The sequence below is a fragment of the Silurus aristotelis genome, assembly GCF_946808225.1.
Source record: "Silurus aristotelis genome assembly, chromosome: 29".
NCBI lineage: Eukaryota > Metazoa > Chordata > Actinopteri > Siluriformes > Siluridae > Silurus > Silurus aristotelis.
In genome coordinates, this window is record NC_139602.1 from 10,397,436 (window position 1) to 10,413,453 (window position 16,018).

Below are 16,018 nucleotides of genomic sequence, written 5' to 3' on the forward strand. Positions count from 1 at the left end.
TTTATTCATTCCTAGCGGACACACTCCAGTCCCTTTCTGTCTCACATGCACTCTCTCTCCGTTACGCACTTTTTTTTTAATCATAAGCAGGCTCGGCACGCAATGTGGAACTTCCTTCTCCCTAAGGGCTAAACATTGACTTCTTTAAGAAGCCTGAGCCCTTGACTCAAATGGTTATCAATAACCTTGAAATGTTTTCGCGTTGTCACCCAATTTGCTTGTTATGTATTTGAGCGTGCACTTTTGCATGATAAGATAGTAGGAAAAGAAATATTATAGTTTTTTGTAGGGGGTGGAAAGACTGCAGATCCGGTTGAGAGTTTGTACACACCTTTCTGTGCTTTAAAAACAACAATACAGCCCCTTTTTTTTTTATGTTTTGCGCTTTATTTTTTTTTATTCAACCAGTCATGTCTTCTCGTTTTTTTAACAAGATGTTCATGTATTTTTTTTTTTTTTATCATAACAAGAACAGAATGTTTCCCTCTGAGCTTTTCTCTTGCGCTCGCCCAGTAATTTTCTCATGAACATGGTCTGATGTGTAACAACAATTAGTGTTATACATGTCTCCCAGTGATGCTTAAGATGGCTGGTGTACACAATGTTTTTTTTTTTTAAGAGCATAGGTGTAAGGCTCTACCTTTTTTTTTTTTTTCTCCAGATGAACATGGACATTTGAAAATCTACCTGCCCAAGAAGCTGCTCGAATGCCTGCCCAAATGCTCCTCCCTGCCTAAGGAGAGACATCGGTGGAACACCAATGAGGTAGGGGGAAGCTCTCATATTTCTCCTCTGTCGTCCTGCAGGATGGATAGATTTCATGGTAAAAGATGAACATCACATCAAAGCGCAGCCTTGAGCCAGTTGAGATAAAGTCATACAGGGCACAGGTTCATGCGAATCATCGAGGTCCTTAGCATAACTAGGAAGTCAAAAGAACTCACAGAATACAGCTGATATTATTATCACTAAAAATAATCCCAGTACAATTGTTAGTTCTACCACTCCGACTAATGCTACTCCTCTCACAACACAAATGCTATTAAAACTAAAATTTGTACTGCTACCAGAACTACTGCTCCTCCTGCTTCTACTGCTATAAATACTTTATGACAATTAATCCTCCCCAACGTTTCTTACTATTACTACCACCACTACTACCATTACTATAACTTCCACTACTAGTTTTACTACTACTACTTCTACTACTAGTATTACAATTACTACTACTCCTTCTGCTCTCACTGCTACTGCTATTACTACTATCACCACTACTACCATTACTATTTCTACTATTACTACTACCTTCTTCTTTTACTTCTTCTTTCGGCTTCTCCCATTATGGGTTTCCACAGCGGATCGTCCGTCTCCATACTCCCCTGTCCTCTACATTTGCCTTTTTCACACCAACTACCTGCATGTCTTCCCTCACCACATCCATAAACCTCCTCCTTGGTCTTCCTCTTTTCCTCCTTCCTGGTGGCTCCATCATCAGCATTCTCCTACTGATATACCCCATGTCCCTCCTCTGCACATATCCAAACCATCTCAATCTCACCTCCCTCACCTTGTCTCCAAAACGTCCTACATGCGCTGTCCCTCTAATATTTAAATACAATGTTATAATTACTACTACTACTAATTATTATTAATAGTATTCATTTGTATTATTATATAAGATTGTTTTTAATAATGCGAGTATATTGTATATATAAGTTTCAGAGTTTCACTGCACATTACATGTATAAGCTTATATAAATGCTAAGTGAGAACAAGTGTAAATGTTATTATAGTCTGAAACAGTGTATATTTTAAACACAAACAGTAAAAGCAGTATGCATTTATTTTATTTATGATCTATTTATTACAATAAAAAAGATTATGAGTTGAATTTTTACCAGGCTTGATATTAATATAACCAAATCAAACATCACTAAAAATCGAACAAATTCCATGATTTATTTTTCATTCACTTACTTTATAATTAAAGCAGTGCATATATTTTATTTTGAAATGTGATTTAGATGTAGGTCTGCGTATTATTCATTCCTGACTTATAAATATTTACCAAAAGATGAACTTCCTTTTTTTTCTTCTTCTTCTTCTTCTTCTGCACATAACTAATCTACTGCTATTTTCCTTCGTTGACTGTCTGTTTCTGCATGTTGATGTGAGCTGTAAATCTCTCCGGTTTCCAAGCAGCATTAAAGCATGTGTACAGAAAGTATCTACATTGTTTGGCGCTTCTACACTCGTGGCCCTGAAGGCATTCTGACATTCTGAAGCAAACAAACATACTCAGCAGAGATTAGGCGAGACCTATTTGGCCTAATTCCAGTGCACACAGAAGTTTGAGATGCTTGCTTTTCATTTTTGTGGTTCAGAAAAATTTGGCTATGTGGATATTTAACTTTAAAGACGCGATAGTCGAGGGAGGATGTGTAGATAATGATAAAACAGAACGGTTTAAACCATGGATTCAGCTGAAGTGTATAATGTGGCTGAGAAAACCTGTTTGTTATTGGATAGCACTAACGTAGATACTTCTGCTGGAGCTTTGTGAACATGGTTGGGAATAGAGAATGGATACAGGGCATGAAAACATTAAACGTAAAACCCATTTTCAAAATTTAAAAATTAGAGAGCCTTAAAAAAAATTCTATTACATAAGATCACTACTAGATTATCATAGATAAATAGTTAGATTTTATTTCAAACACTGCAGAAAAACCAACTTTTTAAAATTTTTTATTTACTTGTAGTTTGACCTCTTAATAATCCTTTCTAAACATCTTGAAAACAAATGACGCAGCATCTTTATTCAGGGCAACACTCTAAATCTACATACATGCTTTAGCGTTCCTGCTTTGTTCAATTTTATTCGATTTTTTTGTGTCACAACTTATCAAAGACAAAAACACAGCACAGAAAAGTTTATTTGCAGCTTATACAGTAGTTAAAAGTGCATACTCATCTCCCGAATGCAGGAGTGCTCTCTTTTTGCATCAAGGGGTCTTTAAAAATTCCATCGCTTTTATTTTAGTGAAGGCGATTCCTTGTGCATGTTTTGTGCAAGGTTAAAAAAAACAAGTTTGTCACAGAAATGCTTAGGACCATAAATTTAACACTATTAGTCAGATAGGACACTGCTTCAGCGTTTTCTAATGTTTTTCATTTACTCTGGAACCATTGCTTTAGTTTTTTTTCGCGCATACGTCATTGTCGCTTGACTGATGATACACAGCAGCCCTGTTCATAGCGACGGCAAGCGATAGCTAAAGAAGATTCAAGGTGAGCGTCAGCCCGATAATTTCCTTGCGTGTATTGAAGCCAAGCTCTCTCTCTCTCTCTCTCTCTCTCTCTCTCTCTCTGGTTGGGCTCAAACCAGCTGGTTTCAGGGTCCGTTACGCTCCAGTGAGATGGCCTCTATTCTCAGCATTCGCTTTTTCTGTGATTACTATCTCCTCTCCATTCCTCATTTATTTTTCCACAGGAATGCCCCCCCCCCCACACTAGCAGAAGGTTGTCTTGGTAGAGATGAACGTATATGAAGAGCGCCTCAGATTGTACAGTGAGCTACAACAAGATCAGATTGACTGATTCGCCCAGAACAGTCTGGTTGTATGTGTAATCGCAGGTTTCACAACTTGAACCAGGAATGTATTTAAAAGGACAGAAATAGTTAAATCAGGAGAAGAGTGCAGAAAGAAGATGCCCTCTGTCTCAAGGCAGGAATAAGACCTTCTAGTGAACTGAAGATTCTCCTGAAGGCTGCATGGAACGTTCTTAATGAGCAGAAGTGCCTAAATAGCACCAGCTCCCCTCCATCTCCTAGCTACTGGCTTTCCCTCAATGCCACGATCCCTACAACCAAGGGCTCAATATAATGAGGCTTCAGCTGCAGTGCTTGTCCACACATAAACAAGCTGATTTTATATATCCTTCCATACGTCTGATAACGCAGAAATCCAAGCCGTAGTACTGTAGACTCGGAGAGAAGGGAAAAGAATTGTTTGGGTCATGATGCCTGACAAGATTTCTAGTCTTTTTAAATCTGAATTTATAAACCATCTCAATATACCAGCTCTCTCAGCAATGCGACACCATTTGGGGAACGAATGACCATGCTAAAAATTTAAATCTGCAAGGGGGGACAAAACAACAGCACAATAATCGGGAACGAAAGGAACGAAGGAAAGTGAAAAGTCAATTCCTGTCTTTATTTCTGCTTCCTTTGTTCCATCTTTTAGCATTTCTAGCTTCACATTCCCTGCTGTTCATTTTAAATACCTACAGAAGTGTATTTTCGGTACCAAACAAAAAAAAGAAAAAGAAAAAAGAAAAATGCTGTAAAAAAATAAATAAAGGAATGCATGATAGAAAGAAGAAATGCTGAAAGGGAAGGAAGGGAGGAAGGAAGGAAAAGATAAATTTTGGAAAAAGGAAAGAAAAGAATGACAGAGAGGATAGATGCTTAAATGAGGGAAGAAAAGGAAAGCAGGATAGCAAGAGAAAATACTGGAAGGCAGAAAGGAAGGTAGGAAGAGAGGAGAGAAAAAAGAAATGCTTTAAGTAAGAGATAAAGGAGTGCATAATAGAAAGGAGAAATGCTGAAGGAAAGGAAGGAAGGAAGGAAGGAAGGAAGGAAGGAAGGAAGGAAGGAAGGAAGGAAGAAAGGAAGGACAGAAGGACAGAAAGAATACATTCTGGAAGTGGGGAAGAAAAGAGGGACAGAAAGGATAGATGCTTGAAGAATGGAAGAAAAGAAGGAATGCAGGACAAAAAAATACTGGAAGGAAGGAAGGAAGGAAGGAAGGAAGGAAGGAAGGAAGGAAGGAAGGAAGGAAGGAAGAAATGCTGGAGGGAAGAAAAGAAGTAATGCAGAAGATAAAGTAGAAATTCTGGAACAAGGAGGGAGGGAAGAAAGGAACCGAGGAGAGAAAAAATAAATAATGTAAGAAAGAAATGAAGGAATACATAATAGAAAGGAGAAATGCTGGAAGGAAGAAAGAAAGAAAGAAAGGAAGGAAAGAAGGACGGATGGACAGAAAGGACAAATTCTGGAAGCGGAGAAGAAAAGAACGACAGAGAGAATAGATGCTCAAAGGTGGGATGAAAAGGGACTAAGGAAGGAGAGAGAGAGAAATGCTGTAAGGGAGGAAGGAAGGAAGGAAGGAAGGAGAGAGAGAGAAATGCTGTAAGGGAGGAAGAAAGGAAGGAAGGAGAGAGAAATGCCTGAAGGAAGAAAAAAAAACTAATGTAGGAGAGGGGGAAAGGAGAAAAAAGAAGAACTGAAGGAATGCAGCACAGAAAGGACAAATGCTTGAAGGAAGGAGAAACAGAACGAATGCAGGAAAGAAAGGAGATATTCTGAAAGAAAGAAAGAAAGAAAGAAAGAAAGAAAGAAAGAAAGAAAGAAAGAAAGAAAGAAAGAAAGAAAGAAAGAAAGAAAGAAAGAAAGAAAGAAAGAAAGAAAGAAAAAAATAATTTTACAGATGATGTGATCTGTGATCCATTTCAGCATGACATGAAGGTTTCTTCGTGCTGATTCGTTTTATTTATAGAGTTGAACTAATGACCAGTAAATAAGCATTAAAAGGTCACCATTTAGTTACTTATCCACAAATCTGCCAGTATATACTATTACACTGAGTTTCTCAGCTCCACAAAGTCAATCTGTAAGCAATTCTACTGCTTTTCTTCACAAAGAGTGTAGGATGAAGAGCATGAATGTTCTCTCTCACAAGGATGTTACAAAGTACACGTTTTTTTCACCAAACCAAATCTCAGGTCCACACACAGTGTGCATTTGGAGGCATGCCTCTCTAAATGATTTTACTTAAAATCAATTTACTGGGATTCTCATGCTTAAATATGCCGCTAATACGGTGTGGTTATTACTTATTGACAAAACGTCCTTCAGCTTAGCTGCTTCTACAGCCCCCCCATTCCTGCCTGTCGCAATGTCTGCAAAGCCTGTGTGTGTGTGTGTGTGTGTGTGTGTGTGTGTGAGTGAGAGAGAGAGAGAGAGGCAGAGAGAGAGAGAGAGAGAGAGAGAGAGAGAGAGAGAGAGAGAGAGGCAATACAGATACAGGAACACATTTTTGAGACATTTGCCCCATGTTCCTGGAAATTAATTTTTCTGTGCTGGAGGTCATATTGTTGTTTGACCTGTCGCCGGTTTCAGTTTAGCAAACGCTGAATATCCATTTCACACCCTCAGAGCGATGACTCTCAGGGACGGAGGGCCATCATGAGGTTGTCAGATGTGCAAGGGAAATCATAATCCGTTCATCCGTGTGCACAGAAAGCCCCGATTCATGTGGGGGCGTCTGCTCGTACACCGAGGACGCATAAGGCGCTTATATAACGGTCTTGTAAACCAAAGATTTTAATTTAATTACTTTGTGTTAGTGGCACGCCCACAGCAAAGATTTTGGGTTTGCTCTTTTTAACGACGATACATTAAGCTGTTTGGAGCTTTCTGTAGGTTTGGTGTAGGTTAATTTTCACTGGTATTGTTTATCTCATGAAAATACTAACATACAGTATATAACATTTCAGTTGGTCCATGCATAAGAAGTCTAATCTCAGAAATCATATACAGTTATGCATATTCTATAAAAAGAAATCAAAATAACACTATCAAGATATCAATATAAATAAATTAAAATATTTACATTTTAATATTATAATAATAATATTACATAAAATATACTATTATCAATTAGTATTAATATTATTACTGAAATATTAATATAAATATTAAAATATTATAATATTTTAATATAATAATGTTATTATTTAATATTATATATTATTATAATATTCCTAATTAATATTTACATGCTGCAGTTACTAATTTATTTTTAGTAATGGATTTATCCTGGTCATGACTGCTCTGTTTTCATTGGTTATTTTTTTTTTTTAGATTTTGGAAATTAATTTATTAGAAAATACATCAGGCAGTTGTAAAGCAGAAATACACACAGGATACAAGCAGGATTGGTCAGAAATGTCTATCAGAGTGGTCAGAATTCTTTTGGGATTGTTCGGAAAAAGCATGCGTGTGTGCTAAAACAGCATCTCAACCAATACCAGCATCTCAAGTATATTCCTGCTTTGAACTTTATTAAAGCACATTTTGAAGAATTCATAAATGAGTGCTCGCTCTCCTGTAATGCAAAACCCTGTAAATGATAAACTGTGAGCTCAATCCTCCCTGTCCTTCATTTCTCCACTCACCTGAAAAAAAAAGGATTTTTCAAAGCGTTTTTCTCATTCTTGATTCTCTTTTTCCGTTAGCTTTTTCTCTCATCCCGCATTCACCCCAGTCAAAAATAATCTATGCATCAGCACTTCTGCTGAGGAATTACCCATGTGGTCATCGCTAGTAAAAGTTTCTGCCCGGCCTCAATACCGCCTGTCACTGGCCCTGTCCTTTGGGTCCTTTTCTTTTCCGTCCCGCCTGCACTCCTCTTCACCTAATCAAAGGAAGCAGATGCTGCCAGCCGACTAGTCTCACTGGGGGCAAGCTGGGAAATTTAGCTGGTGTTTGTTTGAGCAGACCTCTGGCTTCCACACAGGCTTGTGACCATGACTACGACTAGTGAAGGTATCCGTGTTGAATTTCAGATTCGAATTTTCCAGACGTCTCGTGTAGCAGACACGCTGAATGGCCGGCATGACCTTAAAGGAGATTCCAATGGGTTTTTAACGAAATTAAAGAAATATTACAAGATACACATTTCGACAGAAGACAAACCCGTAAGAACTTAATGAACGGCCCGATGCGCATATTTGAGCCTGACTTTTGATCCGGCTTTTTAATTGCACACGCTCTCGTCCGGACTAAACTTTGTCCTTGTATCAGAGGGATTACAGCTGCCTGTCAGGGATTAGGCAATGCTGATTAGGTTGATTTTATTCATCATGGCAGAATTGGAGTCAGCTTTCTCGAATGTTGAACATTTATTTAAATCATTTTCGTTGACAATTTAAGCAGATTTTCTCATTCAGAAGCAGGCCCCTTAAGTCTTTCACTTTTTTATTTTAATGTTAAAAAAACACAGTCTGTGTTTCAGATCTTGAATATATCCACCAAATTCGACACGGAAACGTTTGTGGACATCTCTAAAGGGTTAGGTATCTTACTCGAGAAGGGAAGCTTTGGACTGATTTGTGTTGGTGCCTGAATCATGATTGGAATACGAATGTGAGGAAACGCTGCTGTCAAACGCTTCTGCTACTGAATCTGCAGTTTTAACGATGGACGTGGAGAGATTTTAACATGTGACACCGATATGATAGATGAGAAGTTGAAGCTTCCAGTGTTTATACACTAGTGCATAACCTTCCTTAGCATCTCATTTTGCTAAGTAGATTCAGATGAAACAAAACAGATGAAATAAAAACAGTTTGCACTTCCTACAGATCACAACATACCGTACAACAAGCATTATATATTAGAACATATACTGTATTATGTGCATTTTTTATTATCGTGTTTCCTTTTATCTGACCTTGTGGTATGTTCAGGTTGAACAGATGTGATAGAGAAATAAAAAGATCTGAGCTGCACAGTACTGTATCAGAGCCTGGGTCCTATTTTTCTCTCTCTACATCCACAAGTCCTTTTTTCCCCCTCAGTGTCTTGTGGTAACTCGGGTATAAAATTATTCAGAGGGACAGAGGGATAGATTTCTCCCTGTTGAATCGAATCGCTAGGTGAGACTTTTCTGCCAGCGCACTGAAACGTTTTATTTACCAAATGTGTTTGCAGAAGAAAATCTGCGAGCTCGCATTAGTGTATAATATGAGTCTGTGTTTAGTAATTGGGCAAGTGTTAAAGGAATAGATCACTGCGTCGGCTTTTCGGCATAATTTAGCGGGGGGGTTTATTTGTTCTCGTCGCATGGTTATGAGTAAACAACGTTTGATTAATGGGTTAAAGCACAGTGGTTATCCTCACAGCCAGCACTATAGTATAATCTTAAAAAATTACAGTCCATAGCAAAGCATGTTGTGATTGGCAGGGGTTGAATCCAATTAATTATTATCCTCGCCTCTATCATTCTGCCCACTGGCTTTTTGGAGAGTGTACAAACGCAACCATGCCCTTTGGACAAAAATAACAACACCACAGAGACCCTGGCAGTGTTGAAAAGAAGCCTTTTCCCCTTTGTGGTTGTTGACAAATGGCTTTAGATTGGCATGTTGTCAAGCATTTGAAATGTATGTGGTGTTTCGGAGTCAGGGATGTTAATGGTTTTTCACACATTTCAGTTCCTCATTTTTTGAGCGTGACGGCTGTGCTTACATTTCACATGAATTCCTATTGGAAGAAAAAAAATGCATCAACCTACTCAGAGATTTATTTATAATGCACACAAGGTGTAGGTACACCGCACTGCCAAACGTTTTTGTACACCCGTTCATAAGTATGGTAGGACCTTCTTTTTGAGCATCGCATTCCACATTCAGTCCCAGTTTGCTCTTATATTTCACTCCACTCTTTTCCCGGGAAGATGTTCCTCTAGATTTTCGAGTGTGCTTGTGGACATTTGTGTTCATCAGCCACAAAGATCAGAGCTCTGTAGAAGGCTATTAAAGATCTTACTCTCCAAACCATGTAAACCATGTCGCTTTGTGCACAGCGGCGTTGCCATGTGAGTTTGGAGAAGAACTACATATGGCAGGTAAAGTCAGGTGTCCCAACACTTTTGTCTACATGGTGTAGTAAACTTTTAATGGTTGTGTCTTTACCAATAATTAAAATTCTGCCTATTTTTGTTACTCCAGATTAAAACAAACTGCAAGATCGTGACTTATTTCGACGGGAGATTAAAACACGGAAAAAGATAAATTTCTCCCTCCTTTGAAATTTCCTTTCATTAATTATGATTAATTCACGCTTCCGTATACTGTATTACTCATATAGATTTAGTTTGCATCCGTGTGACTAAAAAAAAAGTCATGTTATGTTTGAGTGCTACAGTTTCCCATAGCCGCTTGAGGAAAGGAAGCTGTCAAATCTCATTATGTTGAATCACGCCTGTCAACAAGCTGCTTGATGAGCGCGTGCATCTTCTGTGATGAAGACTGCGTACCATCCATATGCCTCATGACATGCAGTATTGATTGACCGTGTTGCGTAGCCACTGAGAAAGTGCGTTCTTAATGCTTTGAGTGCATGAGAGGGAAAGTGGGGTCATTTATAGGGGTTGCTGTAAACTACCATGGACACTTTGTGAGAAATAAAAGGATAGGGAGGAGGAAAAATAAAACAGACTGAGAGCACTTCCATCTTAAATCGACTGCCCCTTTCCTTCCCCTTTTTGTTTTGTTTTGTTTTTTTCTTCTCACACCCACTTTTATTAGTTGATGGCCATGATTTCTTAAGTCTCTCAAAGGAAAGGGCAGAAGGGCAGAAGCTGTGTGGGGAAATGGGAGACAGAGCCAAGGAGACGAAAGGCAAAAGGGATTCACTTTTGTCTACTTGGATTGGTGCCTGCCTTTATTCCTAGGCTCTGACGTACAGCTACCATGGCTAGTCAGAGATTTCTTTTTTGGCACTGGCTCTGCAGGCTTTTAATCTGATAACTCCAGATTTAATTCTCATACACCGAGGCTGTCCTCAGGCACTGGAACCACAGTGTCCTCAACCGGTTACAAAGATATAGTCCAACTCTTTGAACTACGGGATATGTGTATTTAAAAATAGTATAATATCTGATTGTATTTATTCATTATCTCTTCCAGCTGACAGGCCAAAGGGAATGCTTTGTTTGAGGAAATTTCTCTTAGACAACAACAGGTGCTGTGTCCAGCAGCCAAAGCAGCTGCCTTATCCCTGCTTAGCATTTATAAGATCTGAAAACCATGTTCCAGACTAGGCATTGGCAGCGTGACAAGCTCCTCCAGTCTGGAGGCTAACTGGCCTGTCACTCGGTGCTGGTTCGACCCAACAAAGACCTGTCAGGGAAGGAGTGGTCTGCTGCTTGTGCTTAACGAGGCATCGAGTTTTAGTTTTCTCTCCCCCCCTTCTCCCTCACCTCTTCTGCTAAGTGAGAAATATATCTGCAGAGCCAGGAGTCTTATGGATGCAAATGCATGCCAGGTCTACCGCCAGGTTACGGTGCGAAGATCAGATTTAAATTCTTTGTCCCACTAAAAAAGCGAGACCACAGAAATCATGTTAGTGATTCGGGTAAAGGCAGAACTTCACGATCTTCAAGAAACTGCTTGGTTCAATTCTTTATGGTTCCTGCAGAGAGAAGTGAAGTAGAGAAATCAACAACAAGAGTTGTCATGGTTGCTTAAGGGGCGAATGACGAGTACACGCGCGTAAAGAAATGTGGAAACCGAAAGCCTGGAGCGCTTTGGCTTTCAAAGAACGTGTGTTGGTGTATAGGCTCCAGTATATGCACTTTTAAAACGTTAGCCCAGGGCGATGCATGCACGGAAACACATGCAACTTGAGAAACTCGTATTCAATAATACAGGACTCAGTCCTGCAGATGGTGTTGGTTAAATCATTCCTGTTGATTCAGGTAACTGACAAACGCACACGAATGCGCATCTAGAAAAAGCAACATTGATAATACAGTTTTTGCCAAAGCATAAAGAGTGCATCATATGTCGAGCTAACTGGGAAATATTAAACTTTTCATAGGATATTCACTATTTCAGAAGAAATGTTCATTGGCAAAGGCTAACACACTCGTAGGAAAGCGCCATCTACCTTCTTCCACACACATGAGCTTTTATAACCATAACGGCATGTAGTGTAGTTTTTTGTGTTCAGTCCTCAAGTATCCTTAACTAATACTGACTCACAGTATCACTAGTGACCAATAATAGGCTGACAACAAGCTTTTAAACCTTTGGAGTCATATATAGATCCAGCCATTGTGCATAATATAATTATGAAGTCTAAAAAGACTTCAACTTCAAGTATAATCGTATGTGATGAATTTAGACCAGCCAGCACCTTTAAACTCTAATCAGATTCAGTTAAATAACTAATTTTGAGGTCTATGCTTTAGCCACTTGTAAAATAGGTCCCGGTACATACATTAGAAGCTTGTAGGTGCAGGATGATGGTGTCAAAGGCAACATCAAACCATCAAAGGCATTTTCAAAGGCATTTTTGAAAAGTATGAAAAAGTATGCAATTTGATTTGAGTGATTTCCAGGTGTGGTTTGGTATGTGGGGAAAAACGAACACTGATTATCGAAAAATATTTGTGTTTCCATACTATTGCCCTATTCGATTTACTATAATAAAAAATTAACATATTTTATACTTAAAAAAAGGCTACGTCTACACTACACTAATCCGGATACATTTGCATAACAGCATAAAAACACAGAATACTCCACAATTTCGTTTTCAATCATTCCCTAAAAGTTGCTTATCCACACGTCTATAAAAGCTCACGTCCCTGTACTAACAAACAATGTGCCTTCAATGTGCGTCATTTCCACTTGCCGTTTATTCACTTTCTGGCTCTTCGAAACGTTGCGGCAACGACTAAAGGTGCTTCATCATTTTCAAAAGTTTTCACATGCAGTCCTCAGCGCGACGGAGGACATTTTCAAAAAACTACATTTCTGTTGACTGAAAACACTCTCTGTGTGAACTAGAGAAAGAAAATTACGTGTAATTATGCGTGTTATGCGTTTGTAGCTTCTAGTACAGAGAAGGACAGAAGGAATTGCATTGTGTATTTGTGGATTTAGAGAAAGCGTACGACAGGGTGCCGAGAGAGGAGTTGTGGTATTGTATGAGGAAGTCAGTTGTGTCAGAGAAGTATGTGAGGGTGGTGCAGGACATGTATGAGGACAGTGTGACAGCAGTGAAGTGTGCAGTAGGAACGACAGACTGGTTCAAGGTGAAGGTTGGACTGCATCAAGGATCGGCCCTAAACCCTTTTCTGTTTGCAGTGGTGATGGACAGGTTGGAGGACGAGGTCAGACAGGAGTCCCCCTGGACTATGATGTTTGCGGATGATATTGTGATTTATGGTGAGAGTAGTGAGCAGGTGGAGAAGAGCCTGGAGAGGTGAAGGTACACGCTGGAGAGAAGGGGAATGAAAGTCATTAGGAGTAAGACAGAGTACATGTGTGTGAATGAGAGGGAGGGCAGTGGAGGGGTGCGGTTGCAGGGAGAAGAGGTGGAGAAGGTGGAGGAGTTCAGGTACCTGGGGTCAACAGTGCAAAGTAATGGAGGGTGTGTTAGAGAAGTGAAGAAAAGAGTGCAGGCAGGGTGGAGTGGGTGGAGAAGAGTGATAGCAGGAGTGATTTGTGATAGAAGAGTATCTGCAAGAATGAAAGGGAAAGTTTAAAGGACTGTGGTGAGACATGAGATGTTGTATGAATTAGAGACAGTGACATTGAGTAAAAGACAGGAGGTGGAGCTGGAGGTAGCAGAGCTGAAGTTGTTAAGGTTTTCGTTGGGAGTGACGAGGATGGACAAGATTAGAAATGAGTTTATTAGAGGAACAGCCCATGTAGGACGTTTTGGTGTCAAGATGAGGGAGGCGAGATTGAGATGGTTTGGACATGTGCAGAGGATGGAAATAGGGTATATCAGTAGGAGAATTATGAGAATGGAGCTACCAGGAAGAAGGAAAAGAGGAAGGCCAAGGAGGAGGTTTATGGATGTGGTGAGGGAAGACATGCAGGTAGTTGATGTGAAAGAGGCAGATGTAGAGGACAGGGTGGTATGGAAAAGGATGATCCACTGTGGCGACCGCTATTGGGAGCAGCCGAAAGAAGAAGAAGAAGAAGAAGAAGAAGAAGAAGAAGAAGAAGAAGAAGAAGAAGATGCATTTGTAGCTTCTTGGTGAATAGCACATTTTGAAAAAGAAATGTATAAATGATAAACATTGTTTTAACCACATGCATGAGGTACAGTAGCTACAAAAATTCCAGCAAGCTTTAGGGAATGAAATAGAATACATCAGAGATTCTGACTTGGACATGGATCAGATAGTTGGAAGTTAAAATCATTATTTCTGATGTTAAATATGGTCATAAAAAAACTTTAGGGAAGTCTGCAAATTAAAGTCTGGAATTTTGAAATGAAAAATGTGTAAGAATATTGTAAAGGAGCCTAAAGAAGCTAAATGTTATATTCTGAAATTATTTAGTAACATGTCCTTTATTAAAGATGCTACACAAATACATTTTAATTGAATTGAATATTTGTTATATTTACCTATTTATATGTTATATATCTTGCTATGTATAAGCTGCAATGTAGATGTTCTGTATTCACGATGTTTTTATGGCTCTTATTTATGGCGGTGGTCCCTACAGTATTTAAAAGGGTACTTTATGCTCATACTGTATTTCCGCACTGTAATTCTTCTTTCTTTCATATTCACTATCTGCTGTCTCTCAGCCGAACCAGAAATTCATTAGAATTCTATCATGCACCTTTATACTTCACACACACACACACACACACATACACACACACACACACATGCATGCATGGACCCCTTTGTAATGTATACGTTTAAGGAAGGTTCCTATTTCACTATTAGGCATTTCTCAAAGTCCTGTTTACATAATTAAAGCATGTTCCAGTTGCCTCAGCAATTTCACATAATGAAAAGGTTAGTATTATTCACTCATGGGGTGTGGGGGATCGCCAGAGCTGTGTGTTTGTGAGTGTGTGTGTTTTATGCAACACGATTTGGTAAAAAAAAATCGTGTATTTGATCATATTATTATTGTATCAGCTACCTGCTCTGAGTATCCAAGAGCAATCTCCTTTTTTCCATCAATGGCACTTGAAGCAATTGTACATCGCTTTGTGTGGACCCGCCTTTATGTAGTGGAACCTTTGATCCATAAGCGCTTAATATATAATATAAAAGATCTGAGAAGAGGTCAAGGGTCTGTGTTTAAAGAGTCAAACCCTCATACTGGTATTCAGCAAGAATTCATTTGTTGAAAGTCAGAAAAGAAACGACGTCCTTCCCAATCTGTTATGCTGTAGGTGGTGAAAAAATCCGCCAGGCCCCCCGACGTCATCCGAAAAATATAACTCCGTCTCAGCTTGAGGTTCCTCCGTTCTGCATGAGGCAGGTTGGGGGAGAGCTGCTTTCCCCGCAGCATGCGAGGAGAAAGAAGAGGCCCTGTTTCCCTACAGAACGAGCGCCCACCGCGACACCCGCTGTTAATTACCACAAATTGACTTTACTTATCAAGTTGCTGCAGCGTGCGAGTCATTACTATACCACCTCTTGTCAGCGAGAACGCTGGGAAATTTCTAAAAAAGAAAAAAAACAAAGATTGAAAGTACTGGCACGGTGACACAGAGACACTTCTTGCATTGTTTAGGAGTCGAAGGTAGTGCAGGTGGTGGATATATGCAGGCTTTATGGATAAAATTTTGACACAAGGCTCCTACCAGCTCCACACACACACACAAACAGAGACATAGACATAGACATAGACACATGGCACAACTTTAACTAGCACATAAAGCAAACATGACACTTTAGAGTTAAAATGTAGAAGCATGTTCTATTGCACGAAGTGAATTTAAAGTGATTCGAGTAGCACCTTTTTAAAATGATCCAGCAGCTACGATCGTTTTTTTAAGTGTTTTCTTCCAATCGCAGTCGTTTTATAATGAGAGGTGTGCGGCCGAACAGAAAAAAAAAACAGGGCACCCAAGAAGATTCTTGTGCGAGTCCCACTTTCAACCACGGAGTGTTTTTTTGTTGCTGTTGTTGTTGTTTTTTCAGAACAAAGCCAGCCTCACACAGAGAGCCACTCTGAGAGGTGCTGTGATAAACCATTAATCCATCTGTTTGTGGATTTGCTCCTCATTCATCATTCTACACCCACAAATCCTCGTAATCACATTAGGTGAGACAAAATGGCTATGCTCCCAGATGGGAAGAAACGCAAACACACAGCGGTTATAGGAGTAAAACATACGCATCGTAATCTTAAACGTTCCCGATTTCACGTAACTTCTAGCAAAATTGGTTAA

General features: G+C 39.4%; 1 protein-coding gene across 24 annotated transcripts in view; it reads left to right on the plus strand.

Annotated features, from left to right (window-relative positions):
- The window catches only part of camta1b (calmodulin binding transcription activator 1b), a 265,882-nt gene that overhangs the window by 17,820 nt on the left and 232,044 nt on the right, over positions 1-16,018 (plus strand). For all 24 annotated transcript variants that reach the window (XM_083535215.1, XM_083535218.1, XM_083535207.1 and 21 more), the window contains one exon: positions 662-765. In XM_083535215.1, the coding sequence (XP_083391341.1) occupies positions 662-765 (104 nt within the window). The remainder of the gene's footprint in view (positions 1-661; positions 766-16,018) is intronic.